The following is a 21,974-nucleotide window of genomic DNA, read 5'->3' as shown; positions in this document are numbered from 1 at the left end:
GGAAGTGATGCCTGCCCCCTGCTGGCAGGCTGCTGGCCACTTGGGCTGTGGGCTCCTGCCCACCTGTTCAGCCTCCATCAGCCTTCTGCCCTGCAGCGCAGCCCTCACCTTCAGCTTGTGCTCATGCTCCTTGTTGACGCGTGCGAGCAGCTGGGCTTTCCGTCTGTTGAGGGCATCGATGAGGGCGTCACACTGGGCCACCAGGCAGGCCTCAAACTCCACGCTGTTCTCCTGCATGACAGAGCACACCTCTCAGCTGCAGGGCACCGGGGCGCCATGGGCTGCCAGAGAAAACAGAGCTCCCGTCCACTGGTGGATGGGAACCCCTGCTGAAGGAAATGAAGGGACTCTGTCCACGAGGCACATCTGGCTTTTCTTAAATAACTAGATAAATGTCATCAACAATGGCAGTGTTTGTTTTGCTTTTAATTTAGATCAGAAAGGATAAATATTACTTAATAAATTTATTTTTATCAAAAGGAAATCATTTCCACAGCATGAATTATATGAAGTAAAATAAAGCTCCAGTTTGTAGAGTTGAACATGAGTCCTTCGGAAGGCTGGCATAAGTCCAGCTATGTATGGTGGAGATGGCACTCACACAGGCTGGCTGCCTGAGGGACTGGGGTATTGTTGAGGCAGGAGAGATAAAGAATCATTAAATTCAGGGTAAGAAAGAAGAGGATGGCAATGGTCTTCAATATGAAACAATAATCCAATGACAACAGAAAAGTTTTAAGATAATCATGGGCAAAAGTACCTGCTCCTTTTATTAAGGAAACAAACAGTGAACACAGGCAGGCAGTTAAGAACAATCGGTGTGTGTGACAGGCCTTACCCTGCTGTAAGTCAGACACCAACTGACAGCTGGTGGCAGAAAGGTAACCACGTTCTAAATGAACGACAGCTTCCCCACGATGTTTAAACTGAATGCTGGCTCTAAATTTTTACTTGATTTAAATCTGTGTATGCCATAGACATTTCTTTTAAGCAATTCTCACACTAAATGATAAGCATTCATTCTTTTAAATAAATTACCTACGTAATTTTGATTCTCAAACCATAACCTGAAAAGCCATTGTAATTTATAGCTAATGAAAACTGAATACTCACACATACTATTAGCACTAAAAAGCAGCACCCAACTGAGTAAACTATCAACTCTGTGGGTGCTGGCATGGAAGCAATAGCTTAGCCTTTCAAGTTGTCATTTATTCCCAAAGTCACAAGGAGCTGTGTCTCTTAATATAACAATCCACTGATAGGTATTTGGTAACTGTTTGCAATGCAAGGTCTTCTCCGTATAAAGCATGCATTGGTGATTGCTTGGGCAATGACTTCTACAAACGGTAAGTTTTGGTTTTCACGGCAATGCTTTTGAGTTCTCAAAGAAGTCCCCTGGAAAACATCATTTAAGAGCTCTCGATGTCCCATGCAGGGTAAAACTTGGAGGGAGGGGGGAGCCTTCTCCTTGCAGGCTCCATTTAGGGCAGAAAGAAAGCTTTGCTCTGATGAAGATACGAGGTACAGAGGCAAGCCTGAGGCTGCACATTCTATGCCAGCAAAAGCAAAGAAGGGACTGATCGATAAACTCGGCTGCTTTAGAAAACAGAAAGAATGTACAACTGCTAGGTTGTTAGGGAATCAGAAATTTTAATGTGGACATGTGCGAAAAAAGGCAAAGACATCAGGGTGAGATTCTTTGAAAGGCTGGCTTATTATTATTATTTTTTTTGGTGAGCAAGATCGGCCCTGAGCTAACATCCATTGCCAATCTTCCTCATTTTGTTGAGGAAGATTAGCCCTGAGCTAACATCCCGCCCACCCTCCTCTACTTTATATGTGGGATGCTACCACAGCATGGCTTGACGAGCGGTGCATTGGTCCACGCCCAGGATCCAAACCTGTGAACCCTGGGCCGCCAAAGTGGAGCACACGAACTTAACAACTATGCCACCGGGCTGGCCCCAAGGCTTGCTTACTTTTAAAAAGCCATTTCTGCCTTGACATGGGTTAGATATTAACTCATAAAGCCAATTTACTGGAGGCCAGAGCTCAGGTTATTTCAGGGAAGCAAACCTCAAAACATAAGAACAGTAAATGGTGCAGAAGGTCATTATTTTAGCATCTCATGCATTGTATGGCTTCCCCCCTTCAGCTATAGTGAGAATTCACGAGCTCTCAAATGCTGGCTGATCTGTTGGTCACTGCTCCAGATAAAGCAATCTGAAATTATAGTTGCCAGGGGAATCATGGCTGAAAAATATTTAAGTATCTAAATAGAGGAGAAGCATTATTATGGGACAGGAAGGAAGGAAGGAAAGAAAGAAAGGGAGGAAAGAAGGATGAAAAAAAGAGAAAATGACCTGTTGGTTACCATTAGATAAGATACGATTACTACAAGGTGCTTTGGGAACCTATAGAGTTTAAAAATTTCAACAATAAGGACTCTGAATTCACAAAGAAATAGGTCTCTTTCCAAATACACAGTAGTAAAGAATCAGGACCTCAGTGTGGAAGACAGGAACCATGCGGAAAATCAGGTAGTGTTTCTGGCTTGTTGACAAAATGTAACCACCTCAAGAAGGGGTATATTTGAAACTGGTGTGTATGCGTGTTTGTACGTATTGGAAGAGACAGAGCAGAAAAAAATAAATAGGAATTCTTCCACAAGTAAAAATAAAAGAGAAGAAACAGATAAACTCCCCCACTACACAGTTACACTTAACCCATGGTGTTGGCCTTCTCAGGTGCTGCCGGTACCTGGATCTGCTGGACCATGTTGCGGAGCTGCACCAGAAACTCCTTGGCTTCCTTGGCTCTGTCCGACAGACCGTTCAGTGCCTGGGAGAGCTGGCTCTGCAAAGACAAAGAAGGAAACCATGGAGCTGTAATCACATAAGTAGCAACAACCTACACAGGGTTGTTTTGATCCAAGATCCAGAGTCCTGAACCTCAGATTCCTCTTGTTAGAGCTTGGGCCATCTAGCCGACATCTATGCATGAGGAGTCTGGTAACAAGGGCATCCAGACTCCTTCCACAGGCTCCTCAGGAGTCTCTCCTCTGAAGCAGTGAACACTTCTGGCCATTGCAGTCAAAGTTCCTCACCAGCTGATATCTGCCTGGAATTTCCTCATCTCATTAAGTAATTAATTAATTACTTAATTAGCAATAACTTATTTAATTTAAAAACAAAAAAACAGGGAGTCAGATAATCTAATAATTATCAATGTTATTTAGCCCAAAGGGCTATTGGTCTGGTATTGGGGCAGAAAGAACAAAGAAAGTGAAGAACAGATACTCCATGCCCATGGACTGGAAGAATCAATATTGTTAGAAGGTCCATACCACCCAAAGCAATCTACAGATTCAACGCAATCCTTATCAAAATTCCAAAGGCATTTTTCAAAGAAATAGAACAAATAATCCTAAAATTTGTATGGAATCACAAAAACCCCTGAATAGCCAAAACAATCTTGAGAAAGGAGAACAAAGCTGGAGGCATCATGCTCTCTGATTTCAAACTATATTACAAAGCTTTTGTAATCAAAACAATATGGTACTGGCATAAAAACAGACACACAGATAAATGGAACAGAACAGAGAGCCCAGAAATAAACCCATGCATACATAGTCAGTTAATTTACAATGAAGGAGCCAAGAAGATACAATGGGGAAAGGACAGTCTCCTTAATAAATAGTGTTGGGAAAACTGGACAGCCACACACAAAAGAATGAAACTGGACCATTATCTCACACCACACACAAAAACTAACTCAAAATGGATTAAAGACTTGAATGTAAGACCTGAAACCACAAAACTCCTAGAAGAAAACCTAGATGGTAAGCTCCTGGACATTGGTCTTGGTGATGATTTTTTCAATTTAACACCAAAAGCAAAAGCAACAAAAGCAAAAATAAACAAGTAGGACTACATCAAACTAAAAAGCTTCTGCTCAGCAAACGAAACTATCAACAAAATGAAAAGGCAACCTACCAAATGGAAAAAAATATTGCAAATCATATATCTGATAAGTGGCTAATATCCCCAACATATAAAGAACTCATACAACTCAACAGCAAAACAACAATCAGATTAAAAAATGGGCAGAAGATCTGAATAGACATTTTTCCAAAGAAGACATACAGATGGCCATGTACACACAGGTACATGAAAAGATGCTCAATATCACTAATCATCAGGGAAATGCAAATCAAAACCACAATGAGTATCATCTCACCTATTAGAATGGCTATTATCAAAAAGATAAGAAATAACAAGTGTTGGTGTGGATGTGGAGAAAAGGGAACCTTTGTGCACTATGGTTGAGAATATAAATTGTTCAGCCACTTTAGAAAACAGTAACAAGTTTCCTCCAAAAATTAAAAATGAACTCCACTTCTGGGTATTTATCCAAAGAAAATGAAAACACCAACTCAAAAGATATCTACACCCCTGTGTTCATTGCAGCATTATTTACAAAAGCCAAGACATGGAAAAAAACCTAAGTGCCCAGTGACGAATGAATGGATAAAGAAGATGTGGTATATATATACAATGGACTGATGAGACCTACGTGGAAGTCGGCTGGAGGCTGGAGGGTCTGAGAAAACTTCTGCTTTTCTGCTAACCTGGAAACAGTGTGGCTGGTGCAGTCTCTTCCCTTTTGTCCTGACTTCATGGCAGATGTCTTGTGACTCTCATGAGGAGAAGGTCAACGTGGTCAGGGAGGAGGGATGGAAGGAGGAAGAAGAGCCTGGGTTCCAAAGGCATCTTTGAGCTGCTGAACCAACACTTGAATCTCCTACCACTATGCTTCTTGCTATGCGGGGAAAATTAATTCCTGGTCAAGTCCCTGTACTAGAGTTTTCCATTACTTACAGCCATTACCATTGTAGCTGATACAAAATTCCTTCTTCTAGCAGCCTGAGCATATCCTTCCATCCCTCCTGTAAATTACAGAGACAAATTTCCTTTCCCACAACGCCTCTTTGGAAACTAAAGCCCACTCTCCTCCTTGCCAACACAATGTGTCGTCCTCTCTGTCCTTTCAGTAAAAGGACAGAATCTTGAAATTTTATCTCTTGGTCCGATGAATGTTTTTCTCTTATATTTGCCTTATTAAATAAAAAGTTGGGCACTGAATCTCTTTAAAAATACATATGCCAAATACTTGATGGAAGCAATGTGGGTGGTAGAAATGACACAGGCTTTGGAAGGGTTCAAATTCTGGCTCTGTTCCTTCCTAAGTGTGACCTTGAGAAAGCCACTGGCCTGCATTACTCCAGTGGAAAAAAATGGGAATAATAATAACGCTTTGTAGTTGGGTTACTGTGAGGGGTCAGTGCATTCATCAGTGCGAATGCTCCTGCTAGTTAAGGGTCATGGTTAAGGGAACTATTCTGAATCCAAAGATGCTGTCAGTTACTGGCTGCTCAACCTTTCACACCTAGTTTACCTCATCTGTAAAATGAGAAGACTACTACTACTCTTGGGAGGGCATTGCAGGAGATGCAACATCTAAAGCCCAGAACCTGCTGGCACATGGTGCATGCTGAATAAATGTCGGCTGTTACTAACTCTTAGTCGTCTTCCTCCCGCCTGTTCACAGACACCTGCTGCCTGACTGGGGGATTCGCAGGCCGGATTTCTGGAACAGGACCTGCTGGGGAATATCCTTCATCACTTGTCCTCAGACTCCAGGAGGCTAGACCAACTCAGCTGAGGAAGAGAAAGCACAGCGAGAGCCTGCAGTTGCTAGGCACCAGCTGCACTAGAAATTGGGGTGGAAGTATTCTCCTCAAGAACGTCTTCCAGGAGCCCAGGGGATGAAGGAGGTAAAGAGGGTCTCATTTGGAAGAGCAGACAATAAAATGAGAGACGTTCTGAAGGAGAAATTTTTGTTGTTACTTTAGAACTGATTTCCCTCCCTTTTCTGAATGAGTAAAAGTCTGCTGGGCTAGCACAGTTTTCTTCCCCTTTTAATTTAACCTGTGCCTTAATAACTACATTTGGAGGTCAGAGTACAGAAGCCAAATCCATTCAGGGACACAGAACTGAAGCTGCCTGATTTCTTGTATTCCAGCCTTGCAATCAATTGTCTGGATAATGGAAGTCAGAACAGACACCTATAAAGGATGCTGACCAGGTGCCATCAGATACTTAGAAAAAATGATCCCATAGTAGACAAAGGGTGCTGGCCGCATCCACTCCAGGGATTTTATATGGCAAAGTTGCAAGTGAGCTGCAAAAATCAGTGTATTTGCAGACTTCCTCCCTTTGTGTCCATCTTCAGTCCTAAGAAAGCCTTCGACCTGACTAATGACTGTTCTGGTATTTGAAAAACTGCGTTATGGGATAAAGATCTAGAAACCTTTCTCTGAAGGTTTGCCAACTTGTAGAAATGGAGCAGGAGACAATGAAAAATTCTGGAAACTATTTATCACCAGAAAATGCTCTTATTTAAGGATTTACATGTGCACTGCTTTTATAGGATAGTTTCTGGATCACATTCATAAGCTACATCTGATGTAGAAGAACGTTATTATTGACTGATTTTGTTTCCCAGAAGTATTTAAATTCCTGCTCTGTGCTAAGAGAGATGTTCTGTATTCAGGACCACGGAGCAGCCCTGTCAATTTATACCAGAACACTGGAGATGCAAACACTTAGCGTGTGTTTCTGTTACGGCATCTTTGGCTGTACATGCAGCTGTTAGAAGCTGTTGATGACGCCTAAGCAATGACATTCAGATTTCTTGGATATTTGTTTTCCAATTTACTGAAAAGGTGTCAGGAGCAAAAAGTGCCTTAGGGTGGGAAAATGATGTAGCCGACAAAGCACTGACAAATCTCCAGCCAAGAGCCCAGAGCACGCTCTGAGGAACCAAGACCTCCCAGGAAGACGGAGGGGAACAAAGAACTCTGCCTCCTCCTTCCTTCCGCTCCTGCTTTTCCCCCTTCAGCTTCCACCTGACTCTGGCTCCCCTTGCCTCCTGGGAGCACACACTACAAGAGGTGGGGGCTCGATCTGGGAGCACCCGTGGAGCACCCATGTTCCAGAATCTATTACTATTTAGGCTCAGCAGATGGGTAACAGAATTCAATCCATCCTGACCATTACTTGCCCGTGCATCTGCCCACTACCGAGCATGCCCACACAGAAGACTGTCTCCTTTCCTTTCCCTGCCATGAACATGATTCATCTGTCATTTTCCCCCTCAATATTCTCAAAGATTAGATGGAGACAAATTGGGACAAATGAAAGGAAGCTTCCTGGCATCTGGGATCTGAAGTTACGGGCACAGGATGGGTCAAAAGTGTCAACCAGAGAAACGGTACAAAATCGACGAGGCAGCAAATAAGCAAGGGCAGTGTGATGGCCCAGAAGATGGCCCTGGGCCTTCCAGACAGCTCCGTCACTCTGCAGGCTGCTCAATGATGGGCCTCCCCAGGCAGCTCTATCATACTGCCAGTAGCCAGGACTGCCGCCCAAGCCACCTCCTTCCCAGGCACCAAGGTCAACACAAAACACAGGGCAAGGTGACCATCGATGCAATGTAATTCTGAAGGAAGGCCACTCGCTCCCCTCTCCCAGGAGAATAACAATATTTCTTTTTTTTTTTTTTTTTTTAAAGATTTTATTTATTCAGTTTTTCCCCCCAAAGCCCCAGTAGATAGTTGTATGTCATAGGTTCACATCCTTCTAGTTGCTGTATGTGGGACTCGGCCTCACGTTGGACGGAGAAGTGGTGCCTCGGGGCGCGCCCAGGATCCGAACCCGGGCCGCCAGCATCAGAGCACGCGCACTTAACCGCTAAGCCACGGAGCCGGCCCTACAATATTTCTTGAAGAAATACTGATTTTTATAGACATTATATAATTATATATTTATATAATTAGAAAGTAAAAACAAGAAATTCTAATGCATAGTTACAATATATTGGTCATTTCTTAGTAGCCAGGAATCTGATGGGTGCTTTCAATGTGTACCCCATTTAATCCCAGTCACCAGCCTGCCATTTTGCAGAGGCTCACACAGGATACACCTGAGATAGGGCTTACCACCCACACATGGAAGAGCTGGAACACAAAGCCACAAACCCTAGTCTGATTCTAAGGTCATGCCCTTTGCTTCAGCCTCCCACAGAAGAGAAATCTTCCCTCACCCACACAGGAAGGAACAAAACAACTGTGGTAAAAGGATGTTAGTCCAGAGAAGCTGAGCTGACGAGGATTATGAGGGGACCTGATTATGCTTGATAGTCAGACAATATGGAAACCCTAGCATGACTGGTTAACCTATGACATGTTCAACTTCTTTTTTCCTGCATAAAATTTTTGGTGAATTTGAAATGGATCCCCATCAGAAAGGGGTCTCACGGGAGAGGCCAGAAGCTTTGGACTGGGGTCCAATGCTGGCTTTATCACCTCCTGACCTGAAACCTTGGGTAGGGACTGGTGTGAGTGTTGAATGAGGTAAAAGAATGAGAATTCACTGAGTGGCTAGTACTAGGGGAGCTTTCAAGCTGAGCTTCCCAAGGGGCCTGATTCTCCTTCCAGCTAAAATTTCCATTCTTCTCGCCTGTCCATTTCCTGCCCCCATGAAGGGGTCTCCCCTCTGGTTTCTCTGGTGGTAGAAGATCCTGGATCCACCCCAGCCCAGCTCACTGTCGCTGGATGGGTAGGAAGCCTGAGAGGCTGGCCTGCCTGGAGATGCCAGCCTGTCTCCAAGCCCAGCAGCAGGGCTGGGGCAGTGAACAGGTTGTGACCTGCAAACTGAGTAACTGTGCCTGGGAACTGAAGTACACAGTCTAGGGGCGACTGTGTGTGTGTGTGTGTGTGTGAGTGTGTGTGTATGCATGTGAGAGTGTGTGATTGTGGGTGTATGTATGTGTGTGAGCGTGAATGTGAGTCCAGAGTACGTAAGTATTTGACACCGTGTGAGTGTGTGTGTATGCATCTGAGAGTGTATGTGTGACTGTGGGTGTATGTATGTGTGTGAGTGTGAATGTGAGTCCAGAATATGTAAGTAAGTGAAAGCGTGTGAGTGTGTGTGTATGCATGTGAGAGTGTACGTGTGATTGTGGGTGTATGTATGTGTGTGAGTGTGAATGTGAGTCCACAGTATGTATGTGAGAGCGTGTGAGTGTGTGTGTATGCATGTGACAGTGTGTGTGTGACTGTGGGTATGTGTGTGAATGTGAGTCTAGAGTACGTAAGTATGTGAGAGCGTGTGAGTGTGTATGCATGTGAGAGTGTGTGATTGTGGGTGTATGTATGTGTGTGAGTGTGAATGTGAGTCTAGAATACATAAGTACGTGAGAGCGTGTGAGTCTGTGTGTATGCATGTGACAGTGTGTGTGTGACTGTGGGTATGTGTGTGAATGTGAGTCTAGAGTACGTAAGTACGTGAGAGCGTGTGAGTGTGTGTATGCATGTGAGAGTGTGTGATTGTGCGTGTATGTATGTGTGTGAGTGTGAATGTGAGTCTAGAGTACGTAAGTATGTGAGAGTGTGTGAGTGTGTGTGTATGAGACATCTCGTCAGTGGAGTGGGGAGGCTCTTGGCTTTGGATAAGGCTGGTATCAGAGGGGTCTTACGGGTGGGGACTTAGTCCACTAAACTGCTGCTTACTGCTCATTGCTCGTGACAGAGATTCTCTCCTTGACCCAACTCGAGCCAGGCTCCTCTAAGCCCTCATCTAGGCCTCAACCTTGGCCTATAAAGACTTGAAGGAAACACTAACCTAGTTTTAACAGCTCAAGGCCGCATCCCCAGGATGACCGCAGCCCCCTATCAGCTGTCTGTCTGAGGAAACTCGAGGCTGCCAAAAGAACCTACTGTCGGCTCCAGCCAACAACTGAAGCCAGGGCTCTCGTCTTCCAGTCTCTGTGGGAGGGCAGGATGTCGGCAAGTGCCAGTTAGCAAACCCAGACGGGTTCACATGGGACAACCAACCCCACCCTTCTGCTTTTCTTCATTTTTCACTTCCCTGACCCTACTGAGCCCCTGGCCCCCTCCCTATGCCCTCACTCTCCCTCTAAAACCCCGAGTCACCTCAGTTCATGTCAACAGGACTCTTCCCATTTGCAACAGTATATTACTGATTAACATCTGTCCTTACCACTCTAACTAGTGTCCAGCTTGTCTGGCAGCGGCCAGCCCTGCTCTGGCCCAGGGAGAGCTGGGGCAATCCCGGGGAAACAAGCTGACCTTCAGCAGGCCCAGCTAACCTTCAGGATAAGTAAGGAAGCACATCATGAGCAGATCCGAGTTCCCACCTAAGCCAGCACCTCTCCCCACAGGAAACAAATCTTACCATTTTTACTGTGAACCTGACCCTATAAACTGTGTGGAGGACAGGAAGAAGGAAGACTTCATGCCCTTTTCCTCTAACACACTGCTACAGACAGTCCGCTCTCCCATCCTATTCCTCAGTGCTAGACCTGCACACGCAAGCACGAAAACGTCCACACCAAAAGCTAACGCATAATGCCATTTACCTCCTTTTTTACAACAATTCAAATCCAAGCATTGTTTCAGGCACTGTTTAAACCATAACCATGTACCAGAACTGCCATTATTTCATCAGATAGTAGCAAATGAATGAGACAGATGGGGCAATGGGGACCAATCTGGCATTGGAGTTAAGAGGACAGACTTTAAAGTCAGATGGACCTGGGTTTAAATCCCAGCCTTTTACAGCCGTGTGACCATGAACGTATTACCTAATTGCAGTGGACACTGTGGTGCTCTGCCCAGATCCCCTCTTAAATGCTGATGCTCTTCCTTCCAGCCGCTGGGAATACCACTGTTGACAGATTACACTAGGAATCGCTTTTGGTCATGGAGAACTGCACTGCTTAAGGTTATCTCCCTTCAGAGGATGTCCCATGGCCAATGACTGGCTGCAGCCCCCTTGCCTCGACTTGAGAACAACCCTGAAGGGCCATCCCAGCTTCACAACTCCCTGCAGGATTGGTTGAGGCCACTGCAGGTCAGCTTCTCCCTCTACTCAGTCCTGGCCTTCTCACTTCCTTACAGGTGGACCTACTGAGAGCACCCAGCAACTGGCCATCCCTATGCAACTCCCGGAGTCTGCGTCCAGGGAACCCAACGTAAATACTGAACTTTGTAAGCTTCAGTTTCCTTGCCTGCAGTATGGGGATAATAACGGTACCTGCATCATAGAACCGTGGTGAGGATTCTATGAAATCATGTATATAAAGTTATTCTACACAATGTCTGGCATATTGAAAGCATTTAATAAATAGTATTATTTTTATAATAAGAATTATGTTAAAATATACATACGTAAATCATTAAGACACTTTGTAATTCCACATGTCCCACTTTGGGGTTTGGTCAATTAAATTACTCAGACAGTGTGGTAGACTGTAGTGCTATTCACACTATCTTCTCCCTCCCCATTTTGCCACATGACTTGCAGGTCCCCTGTAGATGGAGCACGTGTCCCTGCCCCACTGTCATCCTTGGTCATGCAATCTGCTTTAGTCTAAGGAGGCATTGTGACTTTCTGCCAGCTCTTTTGCTTTTCCTTTTCGTCACACGAATCCAGTGGTGTGTTGATAAACTGGCTCTCAAAAAACAAAAACAGCAAACAAATTCTGATTTGTAGAGTTTACCAGTTTCCATGATGTAAATACACAGTTGATTTTAGGCTACCAAAATGACATCACTGAACAAAGAGTTGGGAAGAGACGTGTACCATCAACTCTTCTGAGCTGTGAGCTGGCACGAGCCAGGTCAGCACACCACCGGGCATATCCCACACAGTGGCTGTGGGCCTCATAAAGAAGGCATGAAGAACAGAACTTCAGACTACCTCCTATGATATAAAACGAGCAAGAAATAAACCTTTGTTTTATAAGCCACAGAGATTTGGGGGGTTGTTTGTTACTGCAGCAAAACTAATACAGATAGCAATTATAATTTTTCCCTTCATGATTTATTAATTTAATCAATATTCATGGAGTTTCACCATGGGCCAGGCACAGTGATTCATGCTGGAAGAACAATGATAAAGAAAGTAGACACCATCTCTTCCCTCAAGGAACCATCATTGCTCTGAAACTACCACCATTCTGAGCTTAATAATGTCCATTTAAAAGTCCCCTACCATAGGCTCTTTAACAAAGCAGAAGACTAGAATATTCTAACAACCAACAACAGAAATGTGGCTTCTCTACCTCTCAGAGGAAAGGAGAGGTATCTGCTTTCCTAGTAAGACAGCCATCTGTGGCCAGAATTTGACTTCCACAGATACTCCGCACAGCCTTTATCCACCAAACTTAAGATGTTTCTATGCCTTAGAAAACTCTCAAACTGGAGACGCAAATCAACATGGCAAGTTTTTTCAGTGATGAGATAGAGGAGCCACTTTTCACCTCAGAGCACAGCAAAAAAAACTGTTGCCTCACTCAATGTTCATAGTTTCTTGAGGGAAAATTGATCTGCCACATCTCCATGGCTTTGCTTAGAGTGCTGGACGCTGGGAAAGAATTCACGCAGCAATGCTGTGATTGAAGGCATGAAACTTTAATAAAGCAGGAGGCACACAGGCTATAAGGTCAACACCACTCCACCCAAGGCTCTGTCAGAGAGATGCCCTTCTGTGGATATTCTAAACCACGGTATGTGTGTTGTTAGGCAGTTACCAAGTATTTACAACTGAGGATCAAAAATATGCCTTCCTTGGGCTAAGCCTTTGTGTAAATATTGGATTTTACATCCTGGAGATGGACTAGAGGATAGATCTCCTTTGTGCATACACTGCCTTTTCCCTTTAGAGAATTCTAGGGCCCGACCAACAGGCTCTGAGTCCTTTCCAGACAGCTGTTTTCTCTATGGATGCCTCCGGCTGCCTTCATTCACGTACACACTTCATGGTCCGCCATGTTCTTCCAGGTGGTAGGTCATTCCACTTTGTCTGCTACTGCCAGGGAACAGTTAAGATAAGCAAAACAGACTTGAGATCTATAAATTTTCAGTTCTCTGTAGTATTTAAGTGTCCCAGATAGAAACCCTCAGCTCTACAAATAAGGGCTTTTCACTACATAATTAAAAACATGCTCTTAGAAATATATACGATAAAATGGAAAATCATTGAACTATTTTTCATTTAGAAATGCTTTGACTGTGCTCTTTTGGAGACTCAAGTGTTAAGTGCTAAACAGGAATGACGACTTATTTATCTCCTCAAGCTTCCAGTGGGGAGAACTAAATAGCCAGTGGGAGCAAGACTTTTTGTTTATTTTAAGAAATAACTTTTTATCCCTTATTTCAGAAATATCAGAAAACAAAAACTTAAAAGAATAAGAAAATAAAACCCTCAATCTCACCAAAGACATATTATTAATAGGCTTGATAATGAACCCTTATGTTTATCCTTTGAAATCTTGTATACATTTACAGGCAGATATATGTCTTCACATAAGGTATGCCAACAAAATTGGGATCATGTCATATACCCACTGTTGTCTTGAAATCTGCTATTTTCACTTAATATGCTATAAATATTTTTCCATTTCACTAAATATACTACTACCCCTTTTAAATAGCTGTATAACACTTTGATAACATTTATTATGTGGCACGCATTGCTTGCAATGCTTTACAAATATTAACTCATCTTTTTTTACAAAACAACCCAGTAAAGGTGGGTCCTATTATTATTCAAATTTTTCATAGGTGATAGAATTAAGGCAAGGGAGGTTAAGTACTCTAAAGTTATAAAGCTGTAAGAAGCAGAGCAGGGATTTAAACCCAGGAAGTCTGTGGCCAAAATCTATGCTATTAACTGCTAAACTGTAAGGTAACCCACCATGCAGGTACATCATAATTTATTTAACTCATCTCCTATTTTAAGACATTTAGTTTGTTTCCATCTTTTGCAAAGAGCTGAAGTGAAATTCATGTAGTAAATATTACAACAAATTCTTGACTATTTCCATTTCTAGAAGTGAAATTGCTTGATCAACAAACTTTCATATTTAGAGGGTTTTTAAAATTATCAAAATGTCCCTGAGAGGGCATCCAATTTACACTCCTGATGAAGGTGACGAGAGTAATTCTTTCCAGTATATTTCACTCCCAATGTCATCATTTGTATTTATTTTTGTAATCTGATAGGCAAAGAATACAAAAAAAATCTGATTTTTTTAATTTGCATTTTAAAATTACCAGGGTGGTGGTGGTAGAAGGGGTGGGGTTCAAAAGCTTCTTGTTGATCTTTTCCTAGTTAAGGTAAGTTCTCACCGGTATTATTTGTAAAGCACTTGGAAGGGGTCCTAGCACATAGAGTGCTACCTAACATTTCTTACACAAGTTAGTTTCTTCCCACTGCTGATGACTATCTGTGGACAAGTGTTTGTTTACCACAAAAGCCTTAGGGGCCCATAACTGGAAAATAATCTGGAAAATTTCAGATGGTCTGTTGGAGAGGAAGTGAAAAGTTATGGATTACTACTTTCAGTAGATTATAGTCAGAATGTCTGGTTCATGAAAATCTCTACTCTTTAGAATTTATAATCATTATTTTGTGGACAGATGCATGTACATGATAGCTTCTGATGAACATTCAATGGATGTAAGAAAGAATATATTCTCTTCTTATAGGAGAGGATATACATAATATGAAGATAATATACATAAGATAATATATTTGTAAACATAATTGAACTTGTTACTTGGGTTATTCAGAAACCCTAATTCTTGTTTATCATTTGTCTACTTGCCTTATAATATTCTAAAATAAACAAGTGATCAATTTCCCACAAGGATGTGCTTTGATCATGTTCTGTTTTATCTCTAGGAGTTTTGCTTTATGGAATCTGTGCCTTTGTGGTTTGTTACAACTTTTTTGTGCATTCATTATTCCTTTTAACATTAGAGCATATCCTTATGTGTTCCACTTAGTTCTTTTGGCCTTGAATTCCATTTCACCTGATGCTATTATATACACCCTCCTCTCTCTTTCTCTCTCTCTAGTATAACTTTGCTCATCTTTTATTTTAAAACTACGTTTGTTTTTAACTCAATCTGATGGTTTTTTCCTTCATCACAGGGAAATTTGGACTATTTACATTTATTGTATTAATTGGTATAGTTGGCTTTATTCCATCAACATTGTTTATATTTCTACATCTTATAATCCATTTTTCCTTTTTTTAAATTTCTGTGGCTTTATCACATTTAATATCTTAATCCCACTCAATGATTTGGATGTTTTGCTAGGCTTTTCCATTGTGCAAGCTGTTACCTTTCCATCTTTCATCAGGTGTAAACCTATATTTGTCCATTACTAAGTCAAAATTAACTAATAACTCTGATTATCCTATTCCACTACATTCCCCAAAATGCTTCACTTAATGTTTAGTATCTCTTGGAAATTAAGGAATATTATTCTAAATAACCCCTGGATCAAACTGGTAATTAAAACTAAATTTACAAATTATCTAGATATTAATGAGGAGAAACAGTTTATAAAAATATATTATTTTTAAAAATATGATTATTTGGGCTAGCTAGGAAACCCAAATACTCTTCACAACATTGTTCCTCCTAGAAATACAGTTCTTAAATGGCACTTGGAAAACCAGGAACATTTTCTCCTTCTCCCTATCTTGATCCTCCTAGACCCAGAATAGAGTCCTTCTCACCCCTCATACACTTTCAAAGGTAAGTCACAATGATGGCCAGATCACTTAAGTGCTTACATCCAGGATGGCTCTGGCAGACTGTTCTTATGTTCTGAACATTCAATAATTTCAGAGTCTTTTTTTCAGTTTTAAGTTATGAGTTGCATGGCAAGAAACAGTAGTCTCTCTCTCTTTTTAAAACATTTTTCATAATATCAAAGAATAGCTCATAGCACAGCAACCCTGTATCTGAGATTGAAGTCACACATTTCCTTTAGACTTTACTGGGAGACAAATACAATCTGTGGCATTACCATCCATTCCTTAGCCTTCGAGACACCTCAGGAGGGAGAAAAGGCACACTTGTGGCACCTACTCCATTAAGCAGCATTGATGAATGTTCACTTCAAGGAAGTACCTGTGCCTCAGCAATGTCACTGAGAGTAGGGCTCAGCCACAAGAACCAGCATGACCAGGTTTGATCCCTGGGTATCAATTCTCTTTCTTGAGGTAGTAGCCAGAATAATGGTCCTCAAAGATGTCCATGCCCTAAGCCTCGGAACCTGTGAATATGTCACCTTACACGGCAAAAGGGATTTCGCAAATGTGATTAAGGTTCTGGACGTTGAGATGGGGAGATTATCCTGGATTATCTGGATGAGCCCATTCTAATCACAGAGTCCTTAATAGCAGAGGACCTTCTGGGCTATAGTCAATGAGAGAGAGATGTGACTACAGAAGAAGAATCAGAGAGAAGTCACATTGCTACTCTGAAGGTGGCCACGAGCCGACGAATGCAGGCAGCGTCTAGAAGACGGAAGAGGCAAGGAAACGGATTCTCCCCGGGAAGGAAACAGCCCTGTGTCGGACTTCTGACCTATAGAACTATAAGATAAAAAATCTGTGTTGTTTTAAGTCATGAAATTTTTGGTAGCAGAAACCTATTACACCTGAGAAGGCAGTCAGTTAAGAGCAGGATGCTTATTCCCTTTGGCAACAGCCAGATCCCTTCACTTTATATTTTGTAAATCTATTTAGAATATGCATCTTCTGCTCTCTCTTTGATGTTGGAGGAGCTTTTGATGGAAAGCAAAATGGCCACAAAGAATACAAAGAATCTGGCCCATTGTAATCTGCAGACACATTTCAAGGTTAAGGAACAAGAATTGGCTCTTCAGCTCTTTTTATAACGTGTGAAGTATGTGAGGCACCTGACCTCGTGATAAACTAGAAATTCTGTGAGACTGAGCTGCTCAGCAGCCCTGTGGCTAATCACCAAGAGTGGAGCTTCCCCACCAGGCTGGAGTCAGCTACGGAATTTCAATGACTTCTTAAAAATAGGGACAGGGAGTAGATTTGTGGTTTCTTCAGAGCAAGTGGCTATTGTTCCTTTTAGAAGCCTAAACCGATGTGTATTTTAGATACCAAAGTGTTCCTTTCCAACTTAAATCTGTTCTAGTCATTAGCTTATGGCTACCCTGAAATTTCAGCTTACTTGAACTTTTACTTATCTTAGAAAAGTTACATTTTTCAAAGGCATGGGGTCACTAGGAGGCTGCGAATGTTAATTACAATATCTGAATTTTAATTCTGACCTCAGGACCCTACTACAACACTGATGCAGACATTAGCACAGCTTCTTCAAAAACAAAGGTACACAGGACAGACCACTACACACCCACCAGACTGACAACACTGAGTGCTGGGGAGGATGGGATCCTCACTCATGGCTAGCTGGGAGTGAAAATGGGAAAACCACTCAGGAGAACCAGCACTTTCTAGTAAAGTTAAATACACACCTACCCTACATGACAGCGTGTGTCCACAGAGACTTAGATAAATGTCCATGGCAGCTTTATTTATCACAGGCCCAGCTAGAAACAGCCCACATGTCTACCAACAGTCACATGGATAAATTGTGTACATTCATACATGGAATACTGCTTAGCAATAAAAAAGTGCAAGCTAATGATATATGCAAAAACATGAATGAATTTTAAAACATTTTGTTGAGCAAAAGAAGGCAAACACAAAAAAGTACATGCTGTATTTATGTAAAGTTCAAGTACAGGCAGAACTAATCTATGATGATAGAAGTCAGGAAAATGGTGACCTCTGGAGGTGGGGAGACAGCCTGGAAAGTGTCATGAGGAAATTCTCTGAGGGTGGGACATGTTCTATATCTTGATCTGGCTAGTAGTTACATATCTATATATACACATACATATGTATATATGTAAAAGTTGATTGAGCTGTAAACTTAAGATTTGTATACTTTACTGTAGATAATTCATGCTTTTTATTTATTTACTTATTTTTATTTATTTTTTTGTGAGGAAGATCAGCCCTGAGCTAACATCCTATTGCCAATCTTCCTCCTTTTTTTCCCCCTTTTCTCCCCAAAGCCCCAGTAGATAGTTGTATGTCATAATTGCACATCCCTCTAGTTGCTGTATGTGGGACGCCGCCTCAGCATGGCCAGAGAAGCGGTGCGTCGGTGTGCGCCCGGGGTCCGAACCCGGGCCACCAGCAGCGGAGCGCACGCACCCAACCGCCAAGCCATGGGGACGGCCCCATGCTTTTTAAAAACTGACTTTTTTCCCAAGGATGAATACTCCTTATGTAATTAATCTGTTTAAGAATTCCACGTTGTGTAGAAAAAAAAAAATTTATTCAAATAGTCTTGTTTTTTTTCAGTTGACTCTGAATTTAAAGAGATACCCACAGAACCCTCAAGCATCTTGTAAGTGAACAACAGAACATTTCACTCAATTTTCTTTACTACTTGATCCTGGGAGCCCCCTGTGCAGAGGCTGTTGCTGCCTTGGAGGAAGACGACCATCTCTCATGCCTTCCCCTGTCAGGCTGTCACTATTCTTCTGTGGCAGACACCCAGCAGCACCTGAGACCTAGTTACACGGCAACACTAACTCTGGCCTGTGTGCCCTCTCACAATGACGTATTTTAAAGCCACGTCTGGCTGAAGGTCCTGTAGGAGGAAATGTATGCCTAATTTGGAAAGCAGCAATTCCTCAGAAGGAGCAGGAGTGACTGGAGTAGGAAATGGCATGACACACCACCTCTGCCACTACCTCCGCCCACCGCAGAAACGTCACCTCCTTTAGGAAGGCACAGACGCCATCAGGCCCATAACACACATGCCCTCCCTGGTCGCTCATGATGCCATGTCTGTAGGAAGCAGGACCTGTGTACAGAGGCACTTTGTTCCTTTGCTGTGACTATGAGTTTGAGAGGCAGGTGATCCTTTCATATTGATGATAATCCACGTATTCCTTCTCTGACATTCCTAACATTTAATTTATAAAGCTTGAATATAAGGAAACTAAGTAATCCTTAACATAACTCTCTCTCTCACTACCATGGCTTCAGTTACTCCGAGAACAAACTAAAACACAATCTCACTATTCTAATAAATGATCCTCTTCATCGGCAAAAGAGAAACTCTTTAGGATATCTTAAAAAGCTTCTAAAACATATTTAGGGTTTTTTTTCCTCCTGTATTGAAAAGTTTATTAGGATCTGGTATTTACAGGTCATTTTCCAACTAAAGTAAAATTAATAGTGATCATCAATATTGTTCAGGAGAATGGATTTAAGCCATATCTGATTTCTTTCCACCCTTCCCCTCGGCATCTTTGTCTGTCCATCTCCACGCAAGTGAATTGCAGCTCCAGCCTAGTGAAATGGGAATGGTTTCCATGACAACAGATTTTCGCTCTGCTAGTTAGAAGCTAAGATTTGACTCCCACAGAAATAAATCTCACCATGGGAATTGGTTGATTTTGTAAACGACTAAATAACTGTGCAATCATTTCCAAAGAAAAGCCTGTTATAAGCTTGCATGAGCAAGGGTAGGTTATGCGAGGTGACTGCGGAATATGCTGCTAACCTCACACAGACAGAGCCACGTGCAGGGAAATGCCTGTTTGAGCTGCAGCTGGCTCCGTCCTGCACCCACCAAGTGTGGGCTGCACAGCCTGGCCCTCTTGTGAATCTCAGTGATGTTTTAATCCAAGGTGGAGGGAACAGATTTCAGAGCACCTCACAGCAAATGACAAGTGTTCACCCGTAAATGTCTTTCCTCTTATTTCTAGAAATTATTCCCAAGGGAAAGACAAGATTCCCAAAGCTGTTCTTAAGGCATCTTCAGTTCTTAAGTGGTATGAATTTAATTGCTTATTAGCTATTTCTCTGTTAAATGTATGTGCTACTGTGCAGGAATACTCTTTTCTCTTTACCATCATTTTCCCTTCTTAGTAATCTGTCTTATTTCATTAATTAAAAAATATATAGAAACATTTTCAGGGTTTTATTTTTATTTTAAAACCTAACATGACGTTAAATGTTTCAAATAATGTTTTGTAAACATATTTTCCTAATAACATTTATATAAATCATAATAGTTAATTCGATTTGTAAGAAAAAAATTGCTATCAACTTAGCGGTATATAATTAACAAAGTGAATTCCATTCCCAAATCCATTCAGCCACGTTTCCTTCTGAACAGTGGGACTCACGGCTGGAGCAGGAAGTTCTGCTGGAGCGAGGTGGTGTCTGTCCTCAGCAGATCTGTGGAGGGAGTGAGTGTGCAGCTTGAATAAGGACGCAAATATTCACGACTGTGATGAGGACTCTCTGCAAAGTGCAAACTTGAGAGCTAAATCAACTCCCTCCCACCCCAGCCTGTGATGCATTATGCTAAGTGCGCTGGTTTTCAAAGCCACTGCAAGTATTCGACAGCAATCCCTCAGCACCCCACCTGTCATTGTCCCCACTCAGCAGAAGATCATTATGGCTAAATCTGGTCAAGTCTGCATCTCCATGTTATGCACCTTCCTTGTCCCCTCGGCCTGTCCCGATGCCACCTTGCCTTCTCCTTCCTCCTCTCGAAGCTTAGGAAGGATCTGATACCAGTCACTTAAGAATGATTAGCCAAATACCACATTATCCTGTCACTGAAATTCATTCACATTAAGTTTTTATGTAAATCAAAGATTTCCCTTTTAAATCTTAATTCTAGTTGTCAAATGAAACACTCTGTAGTTAAGGGAATTTTTGGTAATGTTGAGAAAAGTGGGAACAATTTTGTTAAGGAAAGGGCATCTTGAAATTACATTAGTTTTACCCTGCTGACCACAAAGGCAAACCTGGTATTACCCTTTTAGGATGAAGTTTCTCTCTTCCCATCTCTGCCATTGGGCATCTTCCTGCTTATGGTAAGAGAGCCCTCTGAAGCCACTGAAGGCCTAGTCCTACTGGCAGGTGAGGGTGGAGGAACCAGTGTCCGCCCCTTCATCGTGAGCTTTTCCCAGGAGCCCAGCCTAAGCTGCTGCAGTACAGACCTGCCTGCCAGCAGCTCCTCTTCCTCCAGACCTGTCCTCAACCTGTCTGGGTGAACACAGAGCTGGCTTCCTCCTCTGATATGTGTATATATATCACATATATACACATATATAACACAACATATATGACATATATATACATATAACATTATTAACTATGAGCTTAGACAATGTTTTATGCCAGGAATATATATATACATTAAGCTCATAGTTAATAATGTTAATGGCTTAACTTGCTTATAGGAGGTCCTAAAATGCATACATTCCATCTCCTATAGTGTTTCTACCTCTGAATTCTGACTAAGAATGTTGTTACTAAAGTGCATCAATTTTATGGTAATTGTCTTATATTTAGAATATCACCTTCTGCCCATTTCTAGTTATACAATTACAATGACAGAACTCAGGTGTGCTCATGGCTAATTGATTACAGTTAAGTAGGAGACAGGAGAGGTGCAGGGGAAGGAAGAACCCAGTGTGTGTAGAATATGTGGTCTCATGAGCAGAGCACAGCTGAGACATCAAGCTGGGGGAGTGGCATCCAAAGGGGAAGGCAAGGAATTGTGGGAACATGGACAGACCAGAGAGGTAAAGAGAGAGAGTGAAGACAGAGAACAAGTTAGAATCAAATGTTAGACCACCTGAGGGGGTCCTGAGAAGCCTGCTGACTCCTCAGCACTCTTGACCAACTCCATCTCTGGCCCAAAAAACTCGGTGGAATGGCCTCCACTGGGGCTAACCCTGAGTGACTAGAGAGGAGCGATGCCACTGAAGTTCTATATGAAATCTGGACAGGAAACCAAATATCAGGATTTATAACTTAGAGATCCTTTATCTGTTCCTATAGGGCGCACACACAGAGTTAACAGAACTAGGCAGCTCACTAACCATGACTGCTTTCAGGTCTCTGGTTGTAAATGAAACCGAGAAGAAGTGGTGCCTTTGAAA

The 21,974-nt window shown here is 42.3% G+C and overlaps 1 protein-coding gene across 11 annotated transcripts in view; it reads right to left on the bottom strand.

Moving 5' to 3' along the window:
• TRIM9 (tripartite motif containing 9) overlaps positions 1-21,974 on the bottom strand; it is a 131,095-nt gene that overhangs the window by 67,193 nt on the left and 41,928 nt on the right. For all 11 annotated transcript variants that reach the window (XM_087421706.1, XM_087421709.1, XM_087421668.1 and 8 more), the window contains exons 2-3: positions 2,764-2,859; positions 109-231 (exon numbers count right to left, since the gene is read on the bottom strand). In XM_087421706.1, coding sequence (XP_087277832.1) covers positions 109-231; positions 2,764-2,859 — 219 coding nt within the window. The remainder of the gene's footprint in view (positions 1-108; positions 232-2,763; positions 2,860-21,974) is intronic.

Source organism: Ceratotherium simum, chromosome 3, assembly GCF_057802395.1.
Source record: "Ceratotherium simum simum isolate JZ-2026a chromosome 3, ASM5780239v1, whole genome shotgun sequence".
NCBI lineage: Eukaryota > Metazoa > Chordata > Mammalia > Perissodactyla > Rhinocerotidae > Ceratotherium > Ceratotherium simum.
This window is presented reverse-complemented; position numbering and strand designations above follow the sequence as displayed.